At 51.5% G+C, this 20,963-nt stretch overlaps 1 protein-coding gene and 1 long non-coding RNA gene across 10 annotated transcripts in view; one reads left to right on the forward strand and one right to left on the reverse strand.

The window, feature by feature from the left end:
* The window catches only part of CTIF (cap binding complex dependent translation initiation factor), a 324,401-nt gene that overhangs the window by 206,784 nt on the left and 96,654 nt on the right, over positions 1-20,963 (forward strand). For 6 of the 7 annotated variants that reach the window (XM_070779021.1, XM_019986752.2, XM_070779017.1 and 3 more), the window contains 2 exons: positions 14,438-14,930; positions 17,660-17,959. In XM_070779021.1, the coding sequence (XP_070635122.1) occupies positions 14,438-14,930; positions 17,660-17,959 (793 nt within the window). The remainder of the gene's footprint in view (positions 1-14,437; positions 14,931-17,659; positions 17,960-20,963) is intronic. The other variant, XM_019986753.2, reaches the window with a different exon arrangement.
* LOC109577849 (uncharacterized) lies at positions 9,706-19,399 on the reverse strand. 3 transcript variants are annotated; one of them, XR_011563843.1, is made up of 4 exons: positions 19,302-19,399; positions 14,789-14,912; positions 13,948-14,041; positions 9,706-13,633 (listed from the first exon to the last, which is right to left on the reverse strand). It is a non-coding gene; the product is annotated as an uncharacterized lncRNA (long non-coding RNA). The 3 variants fall into 3 exon arrangements; XR_002183603.2 differs by having other exon boundaries at positions 9,706-14,041; XR_011563842.1 differs by having other exon boundaries at positions 9,706-14,046.

Consider the following 20,963-nt stretch of genomic DNA (forward strand, 5'->3'; position numbering starts at 1 on the left):
AGGCAGTGAGGGGCTGTGGATGAAGGCCACACAGATGGGGCAAATTCATACCCAAAGCCAGGCTTCCTTGGTTCTTTAGAAAAAGTGGGTGGGAGTAGGCAGACTCCAGCAAGATGGCATGGCCACATTTTGCTTCCTGATGTTGATTGGCATGACTTGGTCAGTTTAGCCACATTGTGCTTCCTGTGTTGATTGGCATGACTTGGTCGGTTTAGCCACAGTTTCAGCTTAGCTGGAAAATGGAGGATCCCAGCTGGGATTTACGTGTACCTGTGGCTGCTGTCCACCGGACCCAGAGTGCGCCCAGCATGGGCATCTAGCTTGGGGATGCCTGAACCCGCCAGCAGGCTGCACTGAGGGTCCCCGGGCCAGATAGGAGACTGCAGGGCTTGGCTGGGCGAGGCGGAAGGGCGAGGGCCTTTCCCTGGAAACAGTCCGCTAGGGCAGCCGCGTGTTCTTCCCATGACATCACATCACGCTGCCTCAGACCGTATGAGGCCAAGGATTCTTGGAATGCCTGATTCACCCTGGAACCAAAATAATACCTCGTATTTATAACATGCCTTTGTTCCCCAAAGGCTCTCCGGGTTTGATTGTATTGTAATGTCAGTTGGCCTTATGATCTTGGCAAGAATGCGGAGAAGGTGGGAAGCCACCTAAGGAAATGCCTTGAGTGAGAATCTGGTGTTCCCATTCTGCAGGCAGGAATGCTGAGACATGGGGAGGTGGGTGCTTTGCCCAAGCTGCCCAGCTAATTGGTACAGTGAGCCCTGGATTTCCAGGGGGGTTGAGAGGAGGCCCTCAGAAATGCCCTGACTGTGGAGTGAGACTCAGAGACCCATCTAATAGCCCAGAGAAAGTGGTTTCCCCATGGCCCTCTCTGCTGCCCTAGGATAGAGGTGGGTGGAAGGAGCCCACAGCTCTTCCCCACCCAGAGTGCAAGGCTGAAGCCAGCGAGCCACCTGAAAACTCCAGCTCCCCCGAGCCCTGTCCCACGGGCCCTAGCCGCAGGAACTAGCAGACTGCGGTGGGGAAAGAACTGTTCCCAGCGCAGATGGAAACCCGAGGGCCACATGTGGCTTCTGTGGTTTGCCCCAGACGCACTGGAGCCAAGGCTGGAAGGCCGGATTTCCAAACCTCGACCCAGAACGCCCGGTCCAGAGCCCTCCCAGGCTTTCTCCTCTCTCGGGCCTCGCAGCCTCCTTTGTCCCCAGTGGCCTCCGGCTCAGCCTTTGTTTCTGCACCACACGTGTGGTGTGTGCCAAGCCCACGAGCCCTCCCCCACTGGCCTTGGCCATGGCCTGGGGTTCTCCAGATTTGGGTTCCTTGTTCAGTGGTGGTGTGCGGGCTGCCCCACACCCTCAGGACTCAGGTGCGTGCATGCATGCTCAGTTGCTCAGTTTGTGTGACTCTTTGGACCCTATGAACTGTACCCCACGGAAGTCCTCTGTTCGTGGGATTCTCCAGGCAAAAATACCGGAGTGGACTGCCATGCCACCCTCCAGGGAATCTTCCCGACCTAGGGGTCGAACCCAAGTCTCCTGCGTCTCCTGCACTGGCGGGCGGATTCTTTACCACTGTGCCACCTGGGAAACCCCAGAACCCTGGAACAGGCAGCAAAACCTTGAGGCAAGAGAGCATGGTGGTTGAGGGCACTCATTATCGGGCCAGACTACTTAGGTTCAAACCAAGTGCTGCTTCTTGCAAGCTGTGTGGCCTTAGGCAAGTACTCACCTTTCAGTGCCTCACTGATGTCTCTGTAAAGCAGAGTGAACAGCGGTCCTGCCCTCCTGGGGTAAATGAAAGCTGTGCTGGCCCGTGGTTAGCGCTCCGTACGTGTTAGCGTGTTTTCATTACTGTCGTTCTGCATCCTTGTGATTTCGGCTCCAGTCCCGTTCCTTGGGGCAGCCCTCCTGGCAGGGCTGGCTTCTCGGGTGTGCAGTCTGTGGTCTCACGCTGCGACTCACGCTCCCAAGGGCTGTGCTTGGGTTAATGCTCTGCTGTAGCTGCCAGGACAGTTTTTGAACAAGAGGCCCACATTTTTGTTTCTGCCAAGGGTCCCACAGATCATGGGGCCAGTCCTGTGTCCAGGATCAGACTAGAACAGACCTCTGTGCTATTCTCTGCCTCCCTTCTTCCATGACTCTTGTGCCTAGTTGTAGCCAGATACCTGTTTCTGTAATTAGTGGAGCGGTGTCTCTCTCTCTGCGTGGATCCTAAGCTCTGTAAGGACACATCCCTGTGTCGGAGTCATCGCTGTGTCCCCAGGACCTGGCTCGCCGTGGGGCTCACTTCAGGCGTGAATGAGTGCCCAGCCCCACCACAGATCCCTGGGGGAGATTTAGAAAAGGCTAGATGCTTTTAAGGGTGTGCAAGAGGAATGCACAAGGCCATAGGTGGCAGAGACTAGGGAAGCCAGACTCTGATCTCGTTAGGAGTTTAGAGATAGAGGAGGCATCCTGGGAGCTGGGGGAAGGCTTCTGGGCAGATCTGGCCCTCGAAGCCTGGGTAGGTTAGGAAAGGTGTTTAGAGACTCCTTAAAGCCAGCTGAACAGCTTTTGTCATACACACTGCCCCCAGCAACTCCCAGCTTCCCTCAGAGTGTTCCAGGAACTGCATGGCCTTGGGCAAGCCCATTGATACCTCTGCTTAACCTCCAGGCAGAGCCAAATCTCCGAACAAGTTTAATTAATGAAGCAATAAATGAATCTGCCTTTTTCCCCTCTTCCTTCTTTTGTTCATTCAGTTCTGTAGTTGGTGAGGAAAATCTTTTATCTGCCTCAGGGTCCAGAGTCAGACCCTCTCACTTCCATTCCAAGCATCCCTTTGGCCAGGTGACCATCTGGTTTCTAAAGCTTTCCGTCCGTTCTGTGGAAGATTGAGCTTCTTGCATGAACTTTTGCCTCAGCTATGCTGGGACCTCAGTCCTGAATCATTTCCTACCCGACTCTGAGCGAAAGGGGAGCCCTACAGTCTGCCGGAGTGGGAGCCTCTGAAGCTTGGCTGACCATCCACGGCGGCAAGAGTGTTCCTGAAGCACGTGATGCCGCTCGCGGGTTGTCGGGGGACCCAGTGTGGGACCGAGCTGGCCAGGGTGCTGCGGTCCCTGCATCCTGTGGATGGTGGCAATTACAGGCGGTTCCGTTGTCTAAGTGGCTAGTGATGCTCCGGTTCTCCAGACCTGAGACCTCCTGAGACCTCAGAATAGTCATGTGAAATCCAGTCATGCAGTGTCTCAGGCAGCACCTTACAGCAGAAACACAAATCCGAGGTCCGGGACAGACTTTGCCACTAACTAGCTGGACAGCCTGAAGGGGAGCGAAGCAAGCTCTCTGAGCCTTGGTTTTCTCATCCATAAGACTGTCGTGCTGGCCCCTGTATATATCTTCACAGCCACCTGTGAGCTGGAGGCCGGTACAGCTAGGGGACAGAGACACAGAGGGGTGAACCGCTGCACCCCCTGTCTCCCACCCCCGCCTGAGCCAGGCTCGGAGCTGGCTGTAGCCCCACAGACAGATAGACAGACAGACAGAGGAGGAGTGTCCTGCAGAGCAGACTCTGGATTTCCAACACCTCTTTCAGCCCCGAGTGTATCTCAGTGAACCCAGGCTACTCTGATCATTGTGGTTTAAACCAATGTCATGTCTCCCTCCGTTGGCTCCCTGAAGAGGGAAGCGCGTCTCCTCTGTGCTTTTCCTTGCTAAGCTTCCCATTCTCTGCAGACTGGGGCGCTGTGTGTGGCGGGTGGCCCTTGTTTCCGCGCCCCGCCTGCCTGCGGAGCTAAGCCAAGCGTCCCTCTCATTTCAGCGCAGCCCCTGCTCCGTCTCAGAGGCTGGGGCAGAGGAGGTGGGGCCCGTGTGGGGCGTGTGTAGGTGGGCAGGAATGGAGGCGCCTAAGCTAGTAATAAGCGGTCATCGCTTTTTCTGAAGGCAAGAAATATGAGCCCGTGCATAGTTTTCCAACCGCTTGCCCTTGGAATTTTGCTTTCAGAAATTTTTAAGCAGACCTACAAATTATGTGGTGAAGTGTCCGACATTGTGAGAACCATAATAAGTCGGTGGCCCTCCGAATATCTAGTTGGGAAAGATTATGAAATAAAAAGTGAACAGAGAGACGTTTGTCTGCCTTCGGACTGCTGTTAAAGTCGTTTTTAAAAACAAAATCTGAAGTTATTCTCCCTATACCCACCTCCCAAAATGCAGCTGTGGTCTTCCGAGAACTTTTTTTTTTTTCCTTCTTAATAAAAGAGAGCAGTCTGAGAGTGAAACAAGACATCTGATTTCAGAACCCAAAGAAGAAAGAATAAACTAAATGAGTGATGGAAAAAGCATTCTGACAATTTCCATTCGCAAAAAAAAACAAGCATTATTTTCCTAACAGCAGGTGTTGCCAGGAGCGCAAATGGAATATTAATCTTATCTCCTAAGCCACTCCTCCTGCCCCGCCCCCACCAGAGAAAGCTACCCCCCCACCCCGAGATTCGAACATCCTGAGCAGAAGTCCTGAGGAGGATTTTTGCCCTTTCTGGCTGGCACGGCTGCACGTCTAGTGTGTCTCCAAAACCTAGACCCACATATCCGGGGATCAGAGACAAAATGCGGCTTCCTTCCTCACCGCTGGGAGCAACAGCGGCTCATCCCCGATCAGCCAAACCTAAACCCACAGGTTTCGTGGTGAGCCGCCAGCTGGCCCCTGAAGGAAGGTATCGACGAAACCCAGGGCCAGCAAACACAGAAGAGAGGAGTTGGTTTTGGCTGGCTCAGCCAGCGACCGCTGACAAATATTTGTGAATGGCCAGAGCCGGGGAGCTGGGCCTCCATTGTTGGAGCCCGAGGCCCAGCCCCAAGTCTGGTCTGTGGGCTAAGGCCCTCAGTCCGTTCCCAGGCCAACAACATGGGCCTCATGCGGTCATCGACACAGCAGGTCTCCGTGGTAGCTCAGCCCTTCTCTACTGAGGGGGCTGGATCTGAGGGCACGTGGGAGACAGGAGGGTGGACGCTTGGGAGCCGTGACCCGCTGACTTGGCTGGACACACTCTTGAGAGCCTCTGGGAGGCCCTCTGCTGTGGGACTTCTCTTCAGTGAGCCTCAGTTGCCTTATCTGTAAAATGGGAAGAAAGGTTCTTAACTGACCTGCACATAGAGACCAGTCCCAACAGTCACTAACCCTGAAAACTAAGCAGGAAAAGGGGCTCCGTGCCCTGTGCCCCTCCTCCAGGGACATCTTCCCTGCCCTCCTAGGGGCCACCCAACCAACCTCATTTGCCATCTAGCCCATAGCAGCTCACCTCCTTTTGCATTCATGAGTCTTGTCTCCCCATTTAGGAGCAGACTCTCGAAGGTGGACCCCCAAGCCTCTCCTTCCCTCCTACAGACATCTCTCCACATGTGCAAAGGAGCTGCCACTCAGGCAGAATGAGTCTGAGAACACCCACTGGTGCTCAGCAACCTGGGGCATTCTTCCTGGTCACTGCTTTGTTAACAGGACTGGCTGGCTCCAAGGTCTTTTTTTTATTTGGCTGCTTTGGGTCCTAGTTGCAGCACGAAGGATCTTCACTGGGGCACACAGCCTCTTCAGTTGTGGCAGGCAGGGTCAGTAGTTGTGGCCTGCGGGCTTAGTTGCCCTGTGGCGTGTGGGATCTTAGTTCCCCAACCAGTGATCAAACCTGAGTCCCCTGCACTGCAAGGCAGATTCTTAACCACTGGACCCCAGGGAAGTCCCTCCAAGATTTTTTGAACCAGAAGAACATGGAATTCCAGGCTCCACACAATTTCCAGAAAACGGTAGCAGAAGTTCTGCAAGACCTAGGCTGATTTCTTTCCAAGATCTTGACCACCACGTAGAAATTACCTCTTTTCTCCTCTGGGTGGGAAGAGGTAGGATTTTTTGAGAGGGGGGGAGGAGGACTGGGAGGATGCTGGGCAGAGAGAGGGGAATTCCTGATACAGCAAATGGGAAGCCAGTTTCAAGACAGATCCTGGGAAGGCCTTGGTCAACTGTCCTTTGGGGGCCATTCTTTGGGCCATAGCTGCAGGCAGCACAAAAATTCTAAATAAGGATGGCAGAAGTTGTGAGAATCAAGCATAATCTGCCAGGGAATTTCCAAGGTTCTTCTCTGGGCTTAAAAATTACTCACACTCAAAGAACAAAGAGAGTGGAAGGAAAAAAGGTCAATCATTGTAAAATAGCTATTTAAAATCATAAAAGATGATGCCGTTTAAGTGGTGCCTTCAGTATGTCAGCAAATTTGGAAAACTCAGCAGTGGCCACAGGAATAGAAAAGGTCAGTTTTCATTCCAGTCCCAAAGAAAGGCAGTGCCAAAGAATGTTTAAATTACTGTACAGTTGCACTCATTTCACATGCTAGCAAACTTATGCTCAAAATCCTTCAACCTAGGCTTCAGCAGTTCATGAACCGAGAGCTTCCAGATGTATAAGCTGAGTTTAGAAAAGGCAGAGGAACCAGAGACCAAATTGCCAACATTTGCTGGATCATAGAGACCTTTCTCGCAAGAGAATTTCAGAAAAACATCTACTTCATTAACTACGCTAAAGCTTTCGACTGCGTGGATCACAACAAACTGTGGAAAATTCTTGAAGAGATGAGAATACCATACCACCTTACCTGTCTCCTGAGAAAGCTGTATGTGGATCAAGAAGCAACAGTTAGGACTGGACATGGAATAACTGGTTGATTCAAAATTGGAAAAGGAGTACAAGTCTGTGTAGTGTTCCCCTACTTATTTAACTTCTATGCAGAGTACATCATGTGAAATGCAAGGCTGGATGAATCACAAGCTGGAATTAAAGACTGCCAGGAGAAACATCAACAACCTCAGATATGCATATGATACTACTCTAATGGCAGAAAGTAAAGAGGAACTAAAGAGCCTCTTGATGAGGGTGAAAGGGGACAGTGAAAAAGCTGGCTTGAAAGTCAGCATTCAAAAAAACTAAGATCATGTCATCCAGTCTCATCACTTCAGGGCAAATAGAAGGGGGAAAAATGGAAACAGTGACAGACTTTATTTTCATGGGCTCCAGAATCACTACGGACAGTGTCTGCAGCCATGAAAAGACACTCAGAAGGAAAGCTATGACAAATCTATATAGCGTATTAAAAAGCAGAGACATCACTTTGCTGACAAAAGCCTGTCTAGTCAAAGCTATGGTTTTTCCAGTAGTCATGGATGTATGTGAGAGTTGAACCAAAAGAAGGCTGAGCGCCGAAGAATTGATGCTTTTGAACTGTGGTGTTGGAGAAGACTGTTGAGAGACCCTTGGACAGCAAGAAGATCAAACCAGTCAATCCTAAAGGAAATCAACCCGGAATTTTCATTGGAAGAACTGATGGTAAAACTGAAACTCCAATACTTTGGCCACATGATCCAAAGTGCTGACTCATTGGAAAAGACCCTGATGCTGAGAAAGATTGAAGGCCAAAAGGAGAAGAGGGCAGCAGAGGATGAGATGGTTAGATAGCATCACTGACTCAGTGGACACGAATCTGAGCAAGCTCCTGGAGATGGTGAAGGACAGAGGAGCCTGTCGTGCTCCAGTCCGTGAGGTTGTAAAACATCCGACACAACTTAGTAACAACAACAAAATTAAAAACAAAACTTAGAACAAAAACAAAATTAAAAAAATAAAAGTAGGGAGAATTTAGAAAAAGTCTCAACAAAAAGTCCTGGGGAGTTGGTGGGCCATGGAATTTCGTCTGCTTTCCCAGGGCTTCTCCAAATGAGGGGGTCCAGACCCCTGAGCTGACCTGTGTCTCAGGCGTCCGGCACATGTGAAGGCAGCTGGTGGCCTTGGGAGGAGCCCAGCTCAGTGAGTCACCTTGCTGGGGGGGCCCAGCTTGTCGCTGTTGCCCTTTGCCCAGGTGCCCATGCTGATGGATTCCCCTGCTATTAACGCAAACTGACCTTCTTCCAGAACTTAGTGTTAGGCCCATGCTGATTCCTGTTTCGAATGAGACCGTTAGGGAAGGAAACTGAGGCCTTAGGCCTGTCGGTGGTGGTGGTAGAGGGGGGCTTGGATGAAGGAGCTGCCTCTTTTGACTCTGTGCTATGCCATGCTAAGTCACTTCAATCCTGTCCAACTCTGTGCCACCCTGTGGACTGTAGCCCGCCAGGCTCCTCTGTCCCTGGGATTCTCCAGGCAAGAATACTGGAGTGGGTTGCCATTCCCTTCTGCAGGGGATCTTCCCGACCCAGGGATAGAACCCGCGTCTTCTTATGTCTAACCTGCATGGGCAGGCGGGTTCTTCACCTCTAGTGTCACCTGGGAGGCCCTATTGACCCAAATTATTAAAATAAACACATCTAAAACCCCTGGATTTTTATGTATACAGTCAAACACAAGAGAACACTGAAGGGCAGAGAGAAGGCAGACTGGCTGGGGACCTTGGCCCCGAGAGGTGACACAGCAGTGAGTGAGTTTTCTTCTAAGCCTCATTAATCTCAGACTTGGAGTGAAAGTATTTGGCAACCTAGAAACACCCACAGGTGCAGACAGACCAAAATGGCCCCAATGGAAGCCTGCCGTCTGCAGCCAGCAAACCAGAAAGGAGCAGCCTCTCAAGACAGAGAACTCTTGGGCAGAAGCTGCTCTACTTCAGACAAATGCCCTAGGAAAAACTAGCTCCATCCCACCTGTGCCAGAAGGGACAAATGAAGGACCAGGATTCCACCTTCGCCAGGCTGTGATGAGGCACCCAGAGCCCACCAGGGCGGGGTCAGGGAAGCCGAGTGGGCAGCTGGGACTCATGCCTGGGAGTCACTGACGGCCCTGTCTCTGTGTCAGTGGAGGCCACGTGGGGAGCAGCAGGGAGGCGCCCTCCTCCTCCTAGCCAAGGAGCTGTCTGTGTGAGGACCCAGAACCCCACCGTGGGCAGCATGAAAGAATACACCCCCTTGCTGCTTCAAAGAAGGCCTGGTGGGGAACCTGACTTCTGCCCCTACCCTGCAGTAATGAGATGGTGCAGCTCTTTCTACTACCAGACCAAGGTCAGAGGACACCAGCAGAAGAAGCCAGCCAAACAGGAAGAGTTGATTAAGTCGAATCTCATAATACCCAACCTGTCCAGCTTTCAACCAAAAATCTCCTGTCAGACCAAAGCCTTGAAAGATCTCACTTGAATGAAAAAAGACAATACATGTCAATACCGAAATAACAGAAATGTTAGAATTGTGTGACAAAGATTTTAAAGCAGTCAGCATAAAAATGCTTCAAAGAGCAACTCCAAACCCTCTTGATACACCAAAAAAAAAAAAAAAAATATATATATATATATATATATATGTCTTGGCAAAGAAGTAGGAGATATAACAAAGCATCAAATGAAAACTTCAGAGTTAAAGGAAAACTCAGTTGGATGGACTCAACACCCAAATGGAGGACCCAAAGGGAAGAACCCGTGTCCTGGAAAAGAAACAATAGAAATGATCTAGTCTGAGCAACAGTGAGAAAATAGAAAAGAATGAAGTGAGCTTCACAGACCTAGAGGACCATAACCAAAAATCCAACAGGCAGGTCATCCGGGAGGTAGCAGAAAAAAAGGGTGTAACTGAAAATGACCCAAAGAAACAATGGTTGAAAACTTCTCATGCATTGCTAGTGGGAATGTAAAATGGTACAGCCTGTATGGAAAACAGTTTGATAACTTCTTTAAAAATTAAATATGCAATTATCTTTCAACACATCAGCGGTGCTCACAAGCATTTATTCAAAAGCAATGAAAACTATGTCCACACAGAAACCTGTGAACGGATTTTCCTAACTGCTTTCTGCACAATAGCCAATAATTGGAAACAACCCAGATGTCCTTCAGTGGGTAAATGACTAAACTCGCTGATATATCGACACCACGGAACACGACTCAGCAGTGAAAAAGGAACAGCTGTGGATACATGCAATCACCTGGATGGATTACCAGGGAATTATACTAAGCGAAAAAAGCCAATCCCATTGGGTCACATACTGTATGTATATAACATTCTTGAGATGATAAAACGGTAGAAATGGAAACTAGATTAGTTGTTGCCAGGGGCTAAGGAGGGAGGGAAGAAAGTGTGTCTGTGAAAGGGCAACAGAGCACAGGGGATGGTGGTGATGGAAACATTCTATATCTTGGCTGCTGCTGCTAAGTCGCTTCAGTCGTGTCCGGCTCTGTGCGACCCCATAGACGGCAGCCCACCAGGCTCCCCCGTCCCTGGGATTCTCCAGGCAAGAACACTGGAGTGGGTTGCCATTTCCTTCTCCGATGCATGAAAGTGAAAAGTGAAAGGAAGTCGCTCAGTCGTGTCCGACCCTCAGCAACCCCACGGACCGCAGCTTTCCAGGCTCCTCTGTCCATGGGATTTTCCAGGCAAGAGTACTGGAGTGGGGTGCCATTGACTGAGTCAGTGTCAAAATCCTGGTTGTGATCTTGAACTATAGTTTTGCAAGATGTTACCATGGAAAGAAGCTGGGAAAAAGATACAAAAAAGTCTCTTTGTATTCTTTCTTACAACTGCATGTGAATCTATAATTATCCCACAATAAAAAGTTTAGAAAAATACATTTATGTTCATTTAGAAAACACAAATGAAGAAGAAAAATCCTCATCCCATCCCCCAGGGATAATGACTGTTAGCATTCTGTTGAGTGTCCTTCCAGATTTTTCTGTGCATAGAAACACTTGCCATGAAAACTGGCACTGTGCTGCACACACATCACACCCGGCCCGAGGGAGCCTTCTCACCACGTTCGTTGTTTCACTGTCCGTTTTTATCTGTTCTAAACACAACTGTGATGAACATCCCTATGCTTTGATAATTTCCTTTGGATAAATTGTCACAAGTGGATACATTGCAAAGGCTAGCAGTTTACATGTTTTAGAGGCTTTTGTAACAAATTGTTGAATTTTCCTCCAAAAACATACTCATTTCTGCTTCTAATATACAGCGTGTTATAAGTTACTGTTTGTGTGGAAACAAAAAGAAACCTGTATACTTGTCTCTCACTTGGCCACTTTATTTTTTAAATTTTTTTAAAAGTGCTTTTTAACACATTTATTATTTTCGGCCGTACTGAGTCTTCATTGCGGCGGGTGCTTTTCTCTATTTGCAGTGAGTGAGGAGCTCCTCTTCGTGTGGTGCATGGACTTCTCTCCCTGGTGCCTTCTGTGCAGCACAGGCTGTAGATGTGTGGGCTTCAGTAGCTGAGGTTCCCAGGCTCTAGAGCACAGGCTCAGAAGCTGTGCTCAGGGGCTTAGGTATTCTGCAGCATGTGAGATCTTTCCAGACCAGGGATTGAGCCTGTGCCTCCTTCATTGACAGGTGGATTCTTTACCACTCAGCCACCAGGGAAACCCTCGCTTAACAATTTTAACTCCCCCTGAAAACCCTGCCACCTAGGGAAAGCTTTTCTTTTAATTTTTTAATTTTTATACAATGTTTAAAAGTTACTTTCTATTTACAATTATTGCAAAATATGGATTATATTCCCCAAGTTGTATAGCACATGCTTGAGCTTATTTCACACCCAAGAGATTGTGCCTCCCACTCCCCTACCCTTATATAGCCCTTCCCCACTGGTAACGACTAGTTTGTTCTCTACATCTGTGGGTCTGTTTCTTTATTTTGACCACACGAGAGATCGAACCTGTGCCCCTTGCAATGCAAGGGCAGAGTCCTAACTACTGGATCACGAGGGAAGTCCCTCTTGTTTTTAGTTATATTCATTAGTCGTTGTATTTTTTAGATTCTACATATAAGCGATGTATCAAGTATTTCTGTCTTTTCCCTCTTGGTATAATGCGATATATCAAGTATTTCTGTCTTTTCCCTCTCAGTACAATGCGATATATCAAGTATTTCTCTCTGTCTTTTCCCTCTTAGTATAATGCCCTCCATGTCCATCCATGTTGTTACATATGCAAACAGTCATCGTTTTTTCGTGGCTGAGTAGTATTCCATTGTGTATATACCACAACTTCTGTTGATGAACACTTAGGTTGTGTCCATGTCTTGGCAATTACAAATAATGCTGCTAGGGAACATTGAGGTGCATATATCTTTTCAAATTAGTGGTTTTGGTTTTTTCAGATATATACACAGGAGTGGAGTTGCTGGGTCATATGGTAGCTCTGTGTTTTATTTTTTGAGAAACTTCCATGGTCTTTTCCACTGTGGCTGCACCAATTAATATTCCCACTAACGCTGTACAAGAGTTCCCTTTTCTGCACATCCTCGCCAACATTTGATACCGGTAGAAGGGAAAAGCTTTTCAGTGAAAAAAATTTCATTAATTTTAATGGGAAAATGATCCATTTAACCCCAAACCCAGGATACCCCCAAATTTTCAGAGATACAAAATTATCAAGTGAACATCAAAATTGACTTTATATAAGTAATAATAATTTTAGAGCAAGTAAACACAGTTTGTTCATAAAATGCAGTGCAGTGAAGGTCTGTTGTATTGGGCAAAGAGATGGATCACAGAACAGGTTGGGAGCCTCATTTGCTAGAATGTGGAGCTTCTCTCCGTAAACTTTCTTCACTCACTTTACAACTTTGAGAGGCTCATGTTTATCCTGTTCTCCAGCTGCACTTCAAATAAGGTTATGACATGGAAAACACCATTAGGGCAAAACAGGTGGGATGCAGGAGCACTTCAGTGATGGAAGCAGCCCTTTGGTACAAGACTGAAGGGTCCCCAGGATACCCCCCACCCCCTTGCTGTCTTTTAGTCTGAAGATCAAAACATTTGGGGTTTGTCCCATGATATGCACAGCCCAGATTTGTTCTGTATGAGAATCTCCGGCTTCCCTGATAGCTCAGCTGGTAAAGAATCTGCCTGCAATGCAGGAGATCCCAGTTCGATTCCTGGGTCGGAAAGATCCATTGGAGAAAAGATAGGCTACCCACTCCAGTATTCTTGGGCTTCCCTTATGGCTCAGCTGGTAAAGAATCTGCCTGCAATGCGACAGACCTGGGTTCGATCCCTGGGTTGGGAAGATCCCCTGGAGAAGGAAAAGGCTACCCATTCCAGTATTCTGGCCTAGAGAATTCCATGGACTGTATAGTCCATGGGGTTGCAAAGAGTCGGACACAACTGAGTGCCTTTCACTTACTCAAGGACCAGACTCTCTGCTTTGAAAGCGTCAAGTAAATCAGTGAGCCTGTTTGCCGAAAACTACCATGTTAAATATCACGTCTGTAGCCCAAGGCTCGGGCTCCCATAACGTGATAGCAGCAGATTGAGGCCCACCCTAACAGCTCCATTTTAACTTAATCACATCTTTAAAGGCGCTCACTCCAAATGCAGTCACATTCTGAGGTCCCAGGGGTTGAGGCCTCAACATACGAATTTGGAGGGAACACAGTTCAGCCTGTAATAATTTCTTATAGCATTTTTTAAAATTGTTTATTTATTTATGTTTGGCTTCGTTTGGGTCTTTGTTGCTGCACAGACTTCCTCTAGTTGCGGTGGTCGGGGCGATGGCTGCTCTCTAGTTGCACAGGGTTCTCATGCTGGTGGCTTCCCTTGTCGCAGAGCTCACAAGGGCATTCAGGCTTCAGTAGTTTAAGCTCACAGGCTCACGACTGTGGTGCACAGGCTTAGCTGCTCCGTGACACGTAGGATCTTCCTGGAACAGGGATTGAACCTGTGTTCCCTGCATTGGCAGGCAGATTCTTAACCACTAGACCACCAGGGAAGTCTTCTTATAGCATATTTTGTTTGTGGGTTGGGGGTGAAAATGTCAGTGTACCTAAAGAAAGGTTGTTTAACAAATGGTATAACTGTTCACAGGCCATGATGGTTAAAACGTCATTAATAGAATGCTTGTTATCTGATGCTTCTCTTGTGGTTCAGCTGGTAAAGAATCCACCTGTGAGGCGGGAGACCTGGGTTCGATCCCTGGGTTGGGAAGATCCCCTGGAAAAGGGAAAGGCTACTCACTCTGGTGTTCTGGCCTGGAGAATTCCATGGACTGTATAGTCGGACACAACTGAGCGACTCACTTTCACTGTCCAGTGTAGTTCTGTGTACACATCTTTACTGGAACAAGCATAGAATGCGTTCACAAAATGGGAATGGTTGCTTCAAGAAACATACTGGGTGTCTGGGGACAGTCAGGAGGGTTCACTGTATACTCTAATTGTATCACTTTAAATTTGTTTCCTACACATGTATTAATGCATATTCTAATAAGGAAATAAAATACTTATTTTAAGTCAAGAGTTGACTTAAATCCTGAGTGATCATAGGGACCTATCTGTCATATTCTCTCCTGTAACCCCAGGCCCCTTTGCAGAGCCTGGTGCATAGGAGGCCTTCAGTGAGAGTACTGAGGGAATGAAGAAATGAATTCCTCGGCAGGTATTTGGACATAGGGACCCTGGCCAGCGGCCCCAGTGACCCTCTCTTGTCTTTCCCCTTTGTTTGGCAGGCGGCAGCAGAGACCCCCAGGAGGGAACAAGCCCCAGCAGCACGGTGACCACCCGCCGGGCAGTGCCAAACACAATAGGGACCACCAGAAATCCTACCAGGGGGGCTCGGCGCCCCACCCCTCAGGGAGGTCCAGCCACCACGGCTACAGCCAGAACCGGCGCTGGCACCACAGCAACACGGAGCATCCTTCCAGCGACAAGGGGAGGGCAGGCGCCCACCGCAACGCCAAAGAGACCGTGCCCACAGAGAGCCCCAGACTCGAGGATGCCCTGGGGGACGCTGGGCACGGCGGCCTCGAGTCCCCTCGCAGCCCCGATGCCCTGGCCCCAGCAGCTTCCGAGAGGCTCACCCTGCTGCAGCCGGGGTGTCCAGAGGCCGAGATAAAGCTTAAAGACAGTATTATTCCCGAGCGCGGCGGGGAGCGCCCCAAAATTACCCTGCTCCAGTCTTCCAAAGACAGGCTGCGGCGAAGGCTGAAAGAAAAGGTACCGGTAATTGAATTTTCCTTGTTCTCTTGTACCAGGGAGGACAGCACGAGGTAGGCACCTGGGCGGAGGGCTTGGGGGTGGGGGCCTGGGGAGCCGGGTGCAGGCAGAGACCCGCACCTGCTCTCTGCCCAAGAGACCCCTGGTCTCCAGAAGGCAGACCTGTGGCCAGCTCTGCATGCGGACTCCCTCCAGCACAGCACGTTCCACCCTCCAGGAGGCTCAGCTGGACACCTGGTACCAGCCCCCAGCCTGAGAAGGGAGGGTGGGGGAAGAGGCGTGTGCCTCCAGGTGATGGGAGGGCGGCAGAGAAGGCCTGGTGTCCCCCACCAGCATTATCTGGGGGCAGATGCCGCCCTGTCAGTGCTAAAGGGCATCTGGGGAAAACACAGAGCCTATGAGATAAGAATGCTTCTCCCCAAGATGAGTACCAGGCAGGCTGTGCTCCCTGCCAGGGGAGAGCAAAGGTGAGTTGGACAGAGTGCAGCAGGCTGACATCAGCCTTGCCACTCCCCTCCCCCACCAACCAGCAGCAGGGACGGGGCGGGGGCAAGATTTAAGGAGGCACTCACTCTCACATTGCTCAGGTGGCCATCCTGCACAGGCATAGCCCTGACAAGGAGGGCCTCCTTAAATTTGGAATGAGCATCTCATTCCTCACCCTACTGCTGGGCCTGGCCTCCAGAGCCTGGTTCACACATTCAGGAAGAGATGCCCCGAGCCTCCAGAGGAGAGCTGGGGCTCTGTCCCTGGCAGCGTTAGGTCCACTCTGCTCACTCTAGCTCCCCATCCCCAGCCACGGGTGCAAGTAAGGTCACCTTGGAGAAGAAGTGTTCCCAGGAAAGGCCAGCTTGCCCCCAGCTTTCCCAGGCATGGGGAGGCTACATGGAGTCCTCCTTGTGGGGCTTCTGCGGAGCTCGAAGTTTCAGGCTTCTCCCCAGCCTCTCTCTCCTGCCTTCTCTCCTCCAACTTTCACCTCCGAGGGCCAGGTCCACGCCCAATCAGGACAAGGCAGGTCAGACCTCTTCCCCGCTCAATTCCTAAAGCTGACATGCTGCTCCTGGTGTCCCTTACAGCCCCAAGTGCCCACCCATACTCCCCACAGGGCAGGCGCTGTGAGGTCCTAGAGAAAAGCATCCTTCATTTCCTTACGTCCCAAAGGTAGGAGCCTGGAGAGGTTCTCAAGTGTACTCTGTGTGTGGTCTCTGCCTGAAAAGTTTCCTGGACAGATTGCTTCAGTCCAGCCAGAAAGAGAATTGCTAAGTTCTCTTCGGTTCTGCTAAATGCAGCTGTGGTGCCACAGAGTGAAACAACACAGGCTTTAGAGTCAAGCAAACCAGCTGGGTCCTCACTCTGCCTTTGATTGGCTAGGTGGCCTTGGGCAAGCCACCTCGCCTCTCTGTGGCCCCAGTGTACCCATCTGTAAAATGGGTGTCGCACCATGGTGTAATGCCACCTTGTAGACGGACTGAAGGTCAAATGTCATAACCTGTCAGAAGACCCTTGTGGGTGATTATTCTACATACTGACCACTATTCCTGCCCGTGGTTGGGATGGGGCAGGAAGAGAGAGAGAGAACGGATAAGGTAGATCCCTGATGCCCGTATTTCAGCTGCAAAGACTCACCTCAGGTCCAGCCTCCTGAACTCCTGGACCAGGAGGACGTGGGCTCAGGCAATGGCAGGACTCAAAGAAAGCTATATAGACCATCTAATCTAACCTCCTCATGTATCTGGGAGGAAACTGAAGCCCAGGGAGTGAAGCCAGTTCCCAGAGCCATCCCACTAGAGACAGAGACTAGGTTCGAGAGCCCCGGGCTGAGCCTCCCGCCCAGGATTCTTCTGTTGATGACAGAATGGCAAACATGGGCCCCCCTCTGTGTCCCTGACCCTGCCCTTCAACCCTGGTTTCATCCCAGCAGTTAAGTCCATCACTTGTGGCCACCAGTCTCCTGTGTTTGAGCACATACTTCTGAGACTGTCAGATCCATTTTCTTCCTCCTGCAGCGCAGGTTTGGTCCTAGTTGTAGTGAAACCTCTAGTGGGTGTAGGGTTTTTCCTCTGAAATTTCCCTCCGAGAAGCGCCAGTTGTTTCTGCGGCACTTCGGAGGATTCCTTAGTGTGCAGTACTTGTTGTAAAAAGCCAGCACACAATGCCAAGGCCATGTCACAGGGCTCCCTGTACCCAGAGAGCATGACAGTCCTCGGGCTGAAGTCCATCGTGAGTCCAGAGCCGAGAGTCTGGAGGACTAGATGTAGCCACTCTGTGGGCACCTTTAACCAACACAGCAGGCATTTGGGATGCCACCTCCTTCCTGACCTACTCTTCCTACCCATGTTTTCTCTTGGCCCAATTTCTTATCTGTTAGTTTATATCTTCTTTAATAAGCCCCATTAAATCATTTCTACATTGAGACATCTGATGGACAGGTAGATCCAACAAAGCAAGCCATTGTGTATGAGAAACCTGGTTAAGAGCTAGAGCTCACAAAAAAAAGGGTCCACCCAGGGGTCACAGGGGCCGAGCAGAAGGGGAACAGGGAACCTGGGGCCCGAGGGTCCTTGGTGGAGGTCGGGTCCCAAGGGGATCAGACCGCCGGTTCTAGAAGTGACACGGGTCCTTTCTGAGTGTGTCAGTCCTACCTGCATGGAAACCTGGAAACCCTCGGCGGAAACCCGGGCCCCACTCAGACACCGCTCGATTTGTCCCCTACGCCTCCCCCCACCCCGCACCAGGATGAAGTGGCCGTGGAGACCACCAGCCCTCAGCAGAACAAGATGGACAAGTTGATCGAGATTCTGAACAGCATGCGGAACAACAGCACCGACGTGGACGCCAAGCTCACCACCTTCATGGAGGAGGCCCAGAACTCCACCAACTCGGAGGAGATGCTGGGGGAGATCGTACGCACCATCTACCAGAAGGCCGTGTCCGACCGCAGCTTCGCCTTCACGGCCGCCAAGCTCTGCGACAAGATGGCGCTCTTCATGGTGGAGGGGACCAAGTTCCGCAGCCTGCTGCTCAACATGCTGCAGGTAACGGGGCCGACAGCTGCGCCTCCCGCCCCGCCCGCCGTGGGCCGGCTCCGGAGAGAGGGCTGCGGATTCTGACCACGGTTGGGCTGCTCCCGAGTTCCACCCTTGCCCGATTAATTATAGAAAATAAAAAGGCACTCAGAGGGCAAGAGATGAGTGGCCAGATTTGCGTGTGTTTGTGTGAGGGCTCCATGGTTACGGTGGGCCAATATAATTTTATAGGTGCTTCCTGCGTAACCAGCCTTCCCCTCTATTTCCATGATAAGAGGGCTGCCTCTTGTCTTAGACCCGTTCTGTGCTTTGACCTCTCCGTGTTCCAGCGGAACGTGCCGTGGACTTTTCTTTTCCTTCTCCTCCTCCCCCCTCCCCAGGACCACCCCCAGGCCCTGCAGGTGACACGCTGCTTGTAGGTGGTGCTGAGATAGGTCTCAGCAAAAGGCATAGAGCAAAAGGGCTTTGAGTTGCGAAGCTGCAGTCTGTCTGCTGACGCGCTGGGCTTGAAACCTCTTCTGGGGCAGAGAGGTCAAAGGCCGTCTCGTTTCTTGGTGCCTCCCCACTCCAAGCCCCTCTACCCGGAGAGCTTACTCCTTCCCCTCCTCTTCCTTCCTTTGTGGGTGCCGATGTCCAGCGATGGTTTTACTGGGGTGTGTAATGGGCGTGGGCCCTTAAACTGAGTGCAGGGCTGTGTGATCTCCCAGGTGGGGAGCTGAAGCCTGTCTCTCTTCACCATGGTCACAAGGGAACCGGTCCCAGCACTGGTGGCATCGTGGAGAGGCAGCAGGTGGCATAGGATGGCGGCCGTGCCAGGCCTGGGACTGTCCTTGGAGACTCTCGGCTGGGGAAAAAGTCATCTCTGCTCCTCCTCTGTACCTTAGACGGGTTGAGATATGCATTGAGTTTCAGCCCAGGTAGGGTAAAACAGGAGCTTGGAAGTTCCGGAAGTAGGATTACAGAGCCGGAAGAAACACCTGCAGGTCTTTCTTAAGGATGGTGAGTGACCGTGTAATAGATCATCCGAACCGTGACATTTCTGAGAGTCAGGGGCTGTATTCGTCATCAGGCCTAGACCCCCCGGTGTCGACCAGGACATGTGGTCACCCTGGTCTTAGCCACCTGATTTTTCAGTCTCTGCCGTCCCTTCCCCAGGAACAGTGAGGGAGGAGCCCCCTCCGAAGGCTGCCCGTGGGCTCCATCCCGCTGCCCTCCCGTCTTCCCAGGGCGACTGCTCACTGCAACCTGAGCCGTGCTGGCCAGCCCGGGCTGCTTCTGTCCAGCTCGCAGCCCTGATCAGGTTCCCATTCCTGGATCGCCCACGCTCCCCGGTGACGAATTCCCGCATTACCTGAGGGATTTGCACGTCGGGCATGTTCCTCGTGGGCCGGAATGTCCTGGGAGAGTGTGGAGGGTGATGGCAGGGAGCAGCCTGTCTGCCACGTACGGCCAGGCCTGGAGGGGGCGGGGTGGGGGGGTGGTCAGGGACAGATCGACCTTTGGCCTTGGCTTTTGTGAAGAGAAGGGCCAGGACAGGGCAAGACTTCTGACGGTGGCTGCCAGCTCTGCGTAACCAGCCGGCGCCCGCGGTGGACACACACACGCAGGGCGTGGGATGAGAGGCGTCCAGCCGGGCAGGGCAGCTGGCCGCAGGGGTCACCTGAGATCCTGCCCAGGTCAGGCTTCTCTTCCAGTGACCCGCGGTTAGAGCGGCCTTGCTCACAGTGTCCGGCAGAGCATCCGCGCTGGGACGTGCTCAGCCTCAACAGAGCCCTTTGGCCCCCTACTCCCCACCTCTCTGTCCCCGGAGAAGTGGACTATCTTAGGCCAGCAGGATCACAGTGTCCCCTTGGCCCCCACTGCCCCCTTCATCCCTTGCAGCCTCGGCTTAAGTGTAAGAGGGAGCTCCTTGAAGTGTGTAACCAGGGGGCTGGGGCTGGACCCTCAGGCCTCCTGGGTCATTGTTCAAGGCCCCTTGGCCCCCACGGAAGGTGGGCTGGGTGTGCTGGACTCCTGGCACACCCCCCATTATGAGGCCTGGCCTCGTGGGCCCTGCTTCTCTGCTGCTGAGGAACTGCTCGGTTGGAGTAGGCTTTCCAGGTAGCATCATTCATGGCCATTCACCACCCCAGACCCACAAGGCTCAAGAAAAGAGAGCAGGGGGCGTAACTCATCAAACCCCACTTTTCTCGTGACCCACAGGAGTGTCTCTTTTCACCTGCTTTCATTTTATGGCAAACCTGATTTGTATCCCTTCCCTGGGCCCCAGCACCTTCCCCCCGCCCCGCACCGCCCCCCCCTCCAAGCCTTTCTCCCTCTGAGGTTCATACTCAGCTGCACGCACTCAGGGTCCACTGTCTCTGGATCCCCAGCCAGCCCTCAGTTCAGTTCAACCGCCCCTGAGACGCCCTTCATGTGGTAAGGTTTCACCGCTCCCTCCGTGTCCAGGTTCTGAGATCTGGCTTAGTGATGCTGGCTGCGTGATGCTGGCTACACAGTGGACAGGCTGCAAGGCGCCCTGTGAACACAGCTCCCAGCAGCTGTCTTTGGATGTCTTGCCCTCCTTGGCCGAGCGCTTTCACTGTCTGGGCTTTGGCAGCGGGAGCTGGCAGCCCCAGAGGAGACGGGCAGGCTCTGATGTCGGGGACGTTGGCACGGAGTGTGGGCTGCCTGCCAAGCTGGGACGCAGCCCCCATGGAGAGCTGAAGTGAGAGCGAACACAGGGAAGGGTCAAAGGACCTTTCACCCCTCACAGCCAAACTCAGCTTTGTCATCTCAGGGAACCCAAAAGCACTGCCCTCGTGAGCCCTGACAATGCCAGAGATCTTGGGGTCCCAGGGGACCCCTGTCACCAGTCCCATGGCTCAGAAATCATCTTCAGTTTTTACATCTAAACTGAGTCTTTTTGCCTTAGGTGTGATTGTTTTCTAAGTAGTGTTCTGGTAAATAAAATTCTGCTCATTAAACAGGCATTTCTCAAATGTCTGTTAGGTGCCAGGCATGCATGTCAGTG

The sequence above is a fragment of the Bos indicus genome, chromosome 24 (assembly GCF_029378745.1).
Source record: "Bos indicus isolate NIAB-ARS_2022 breed Sahiwal x Tharparkar chromosome 24, NIAB-ARS_B.indTharparkar_mat_pri_1.0, whole genome shotgun sequence".
NCBI classification, from domain to species: Eukaryota; Metazoa; Chordata; class Mammalia; order Artiodactyla; family Bovidae; genus Bos; species Bos indicus.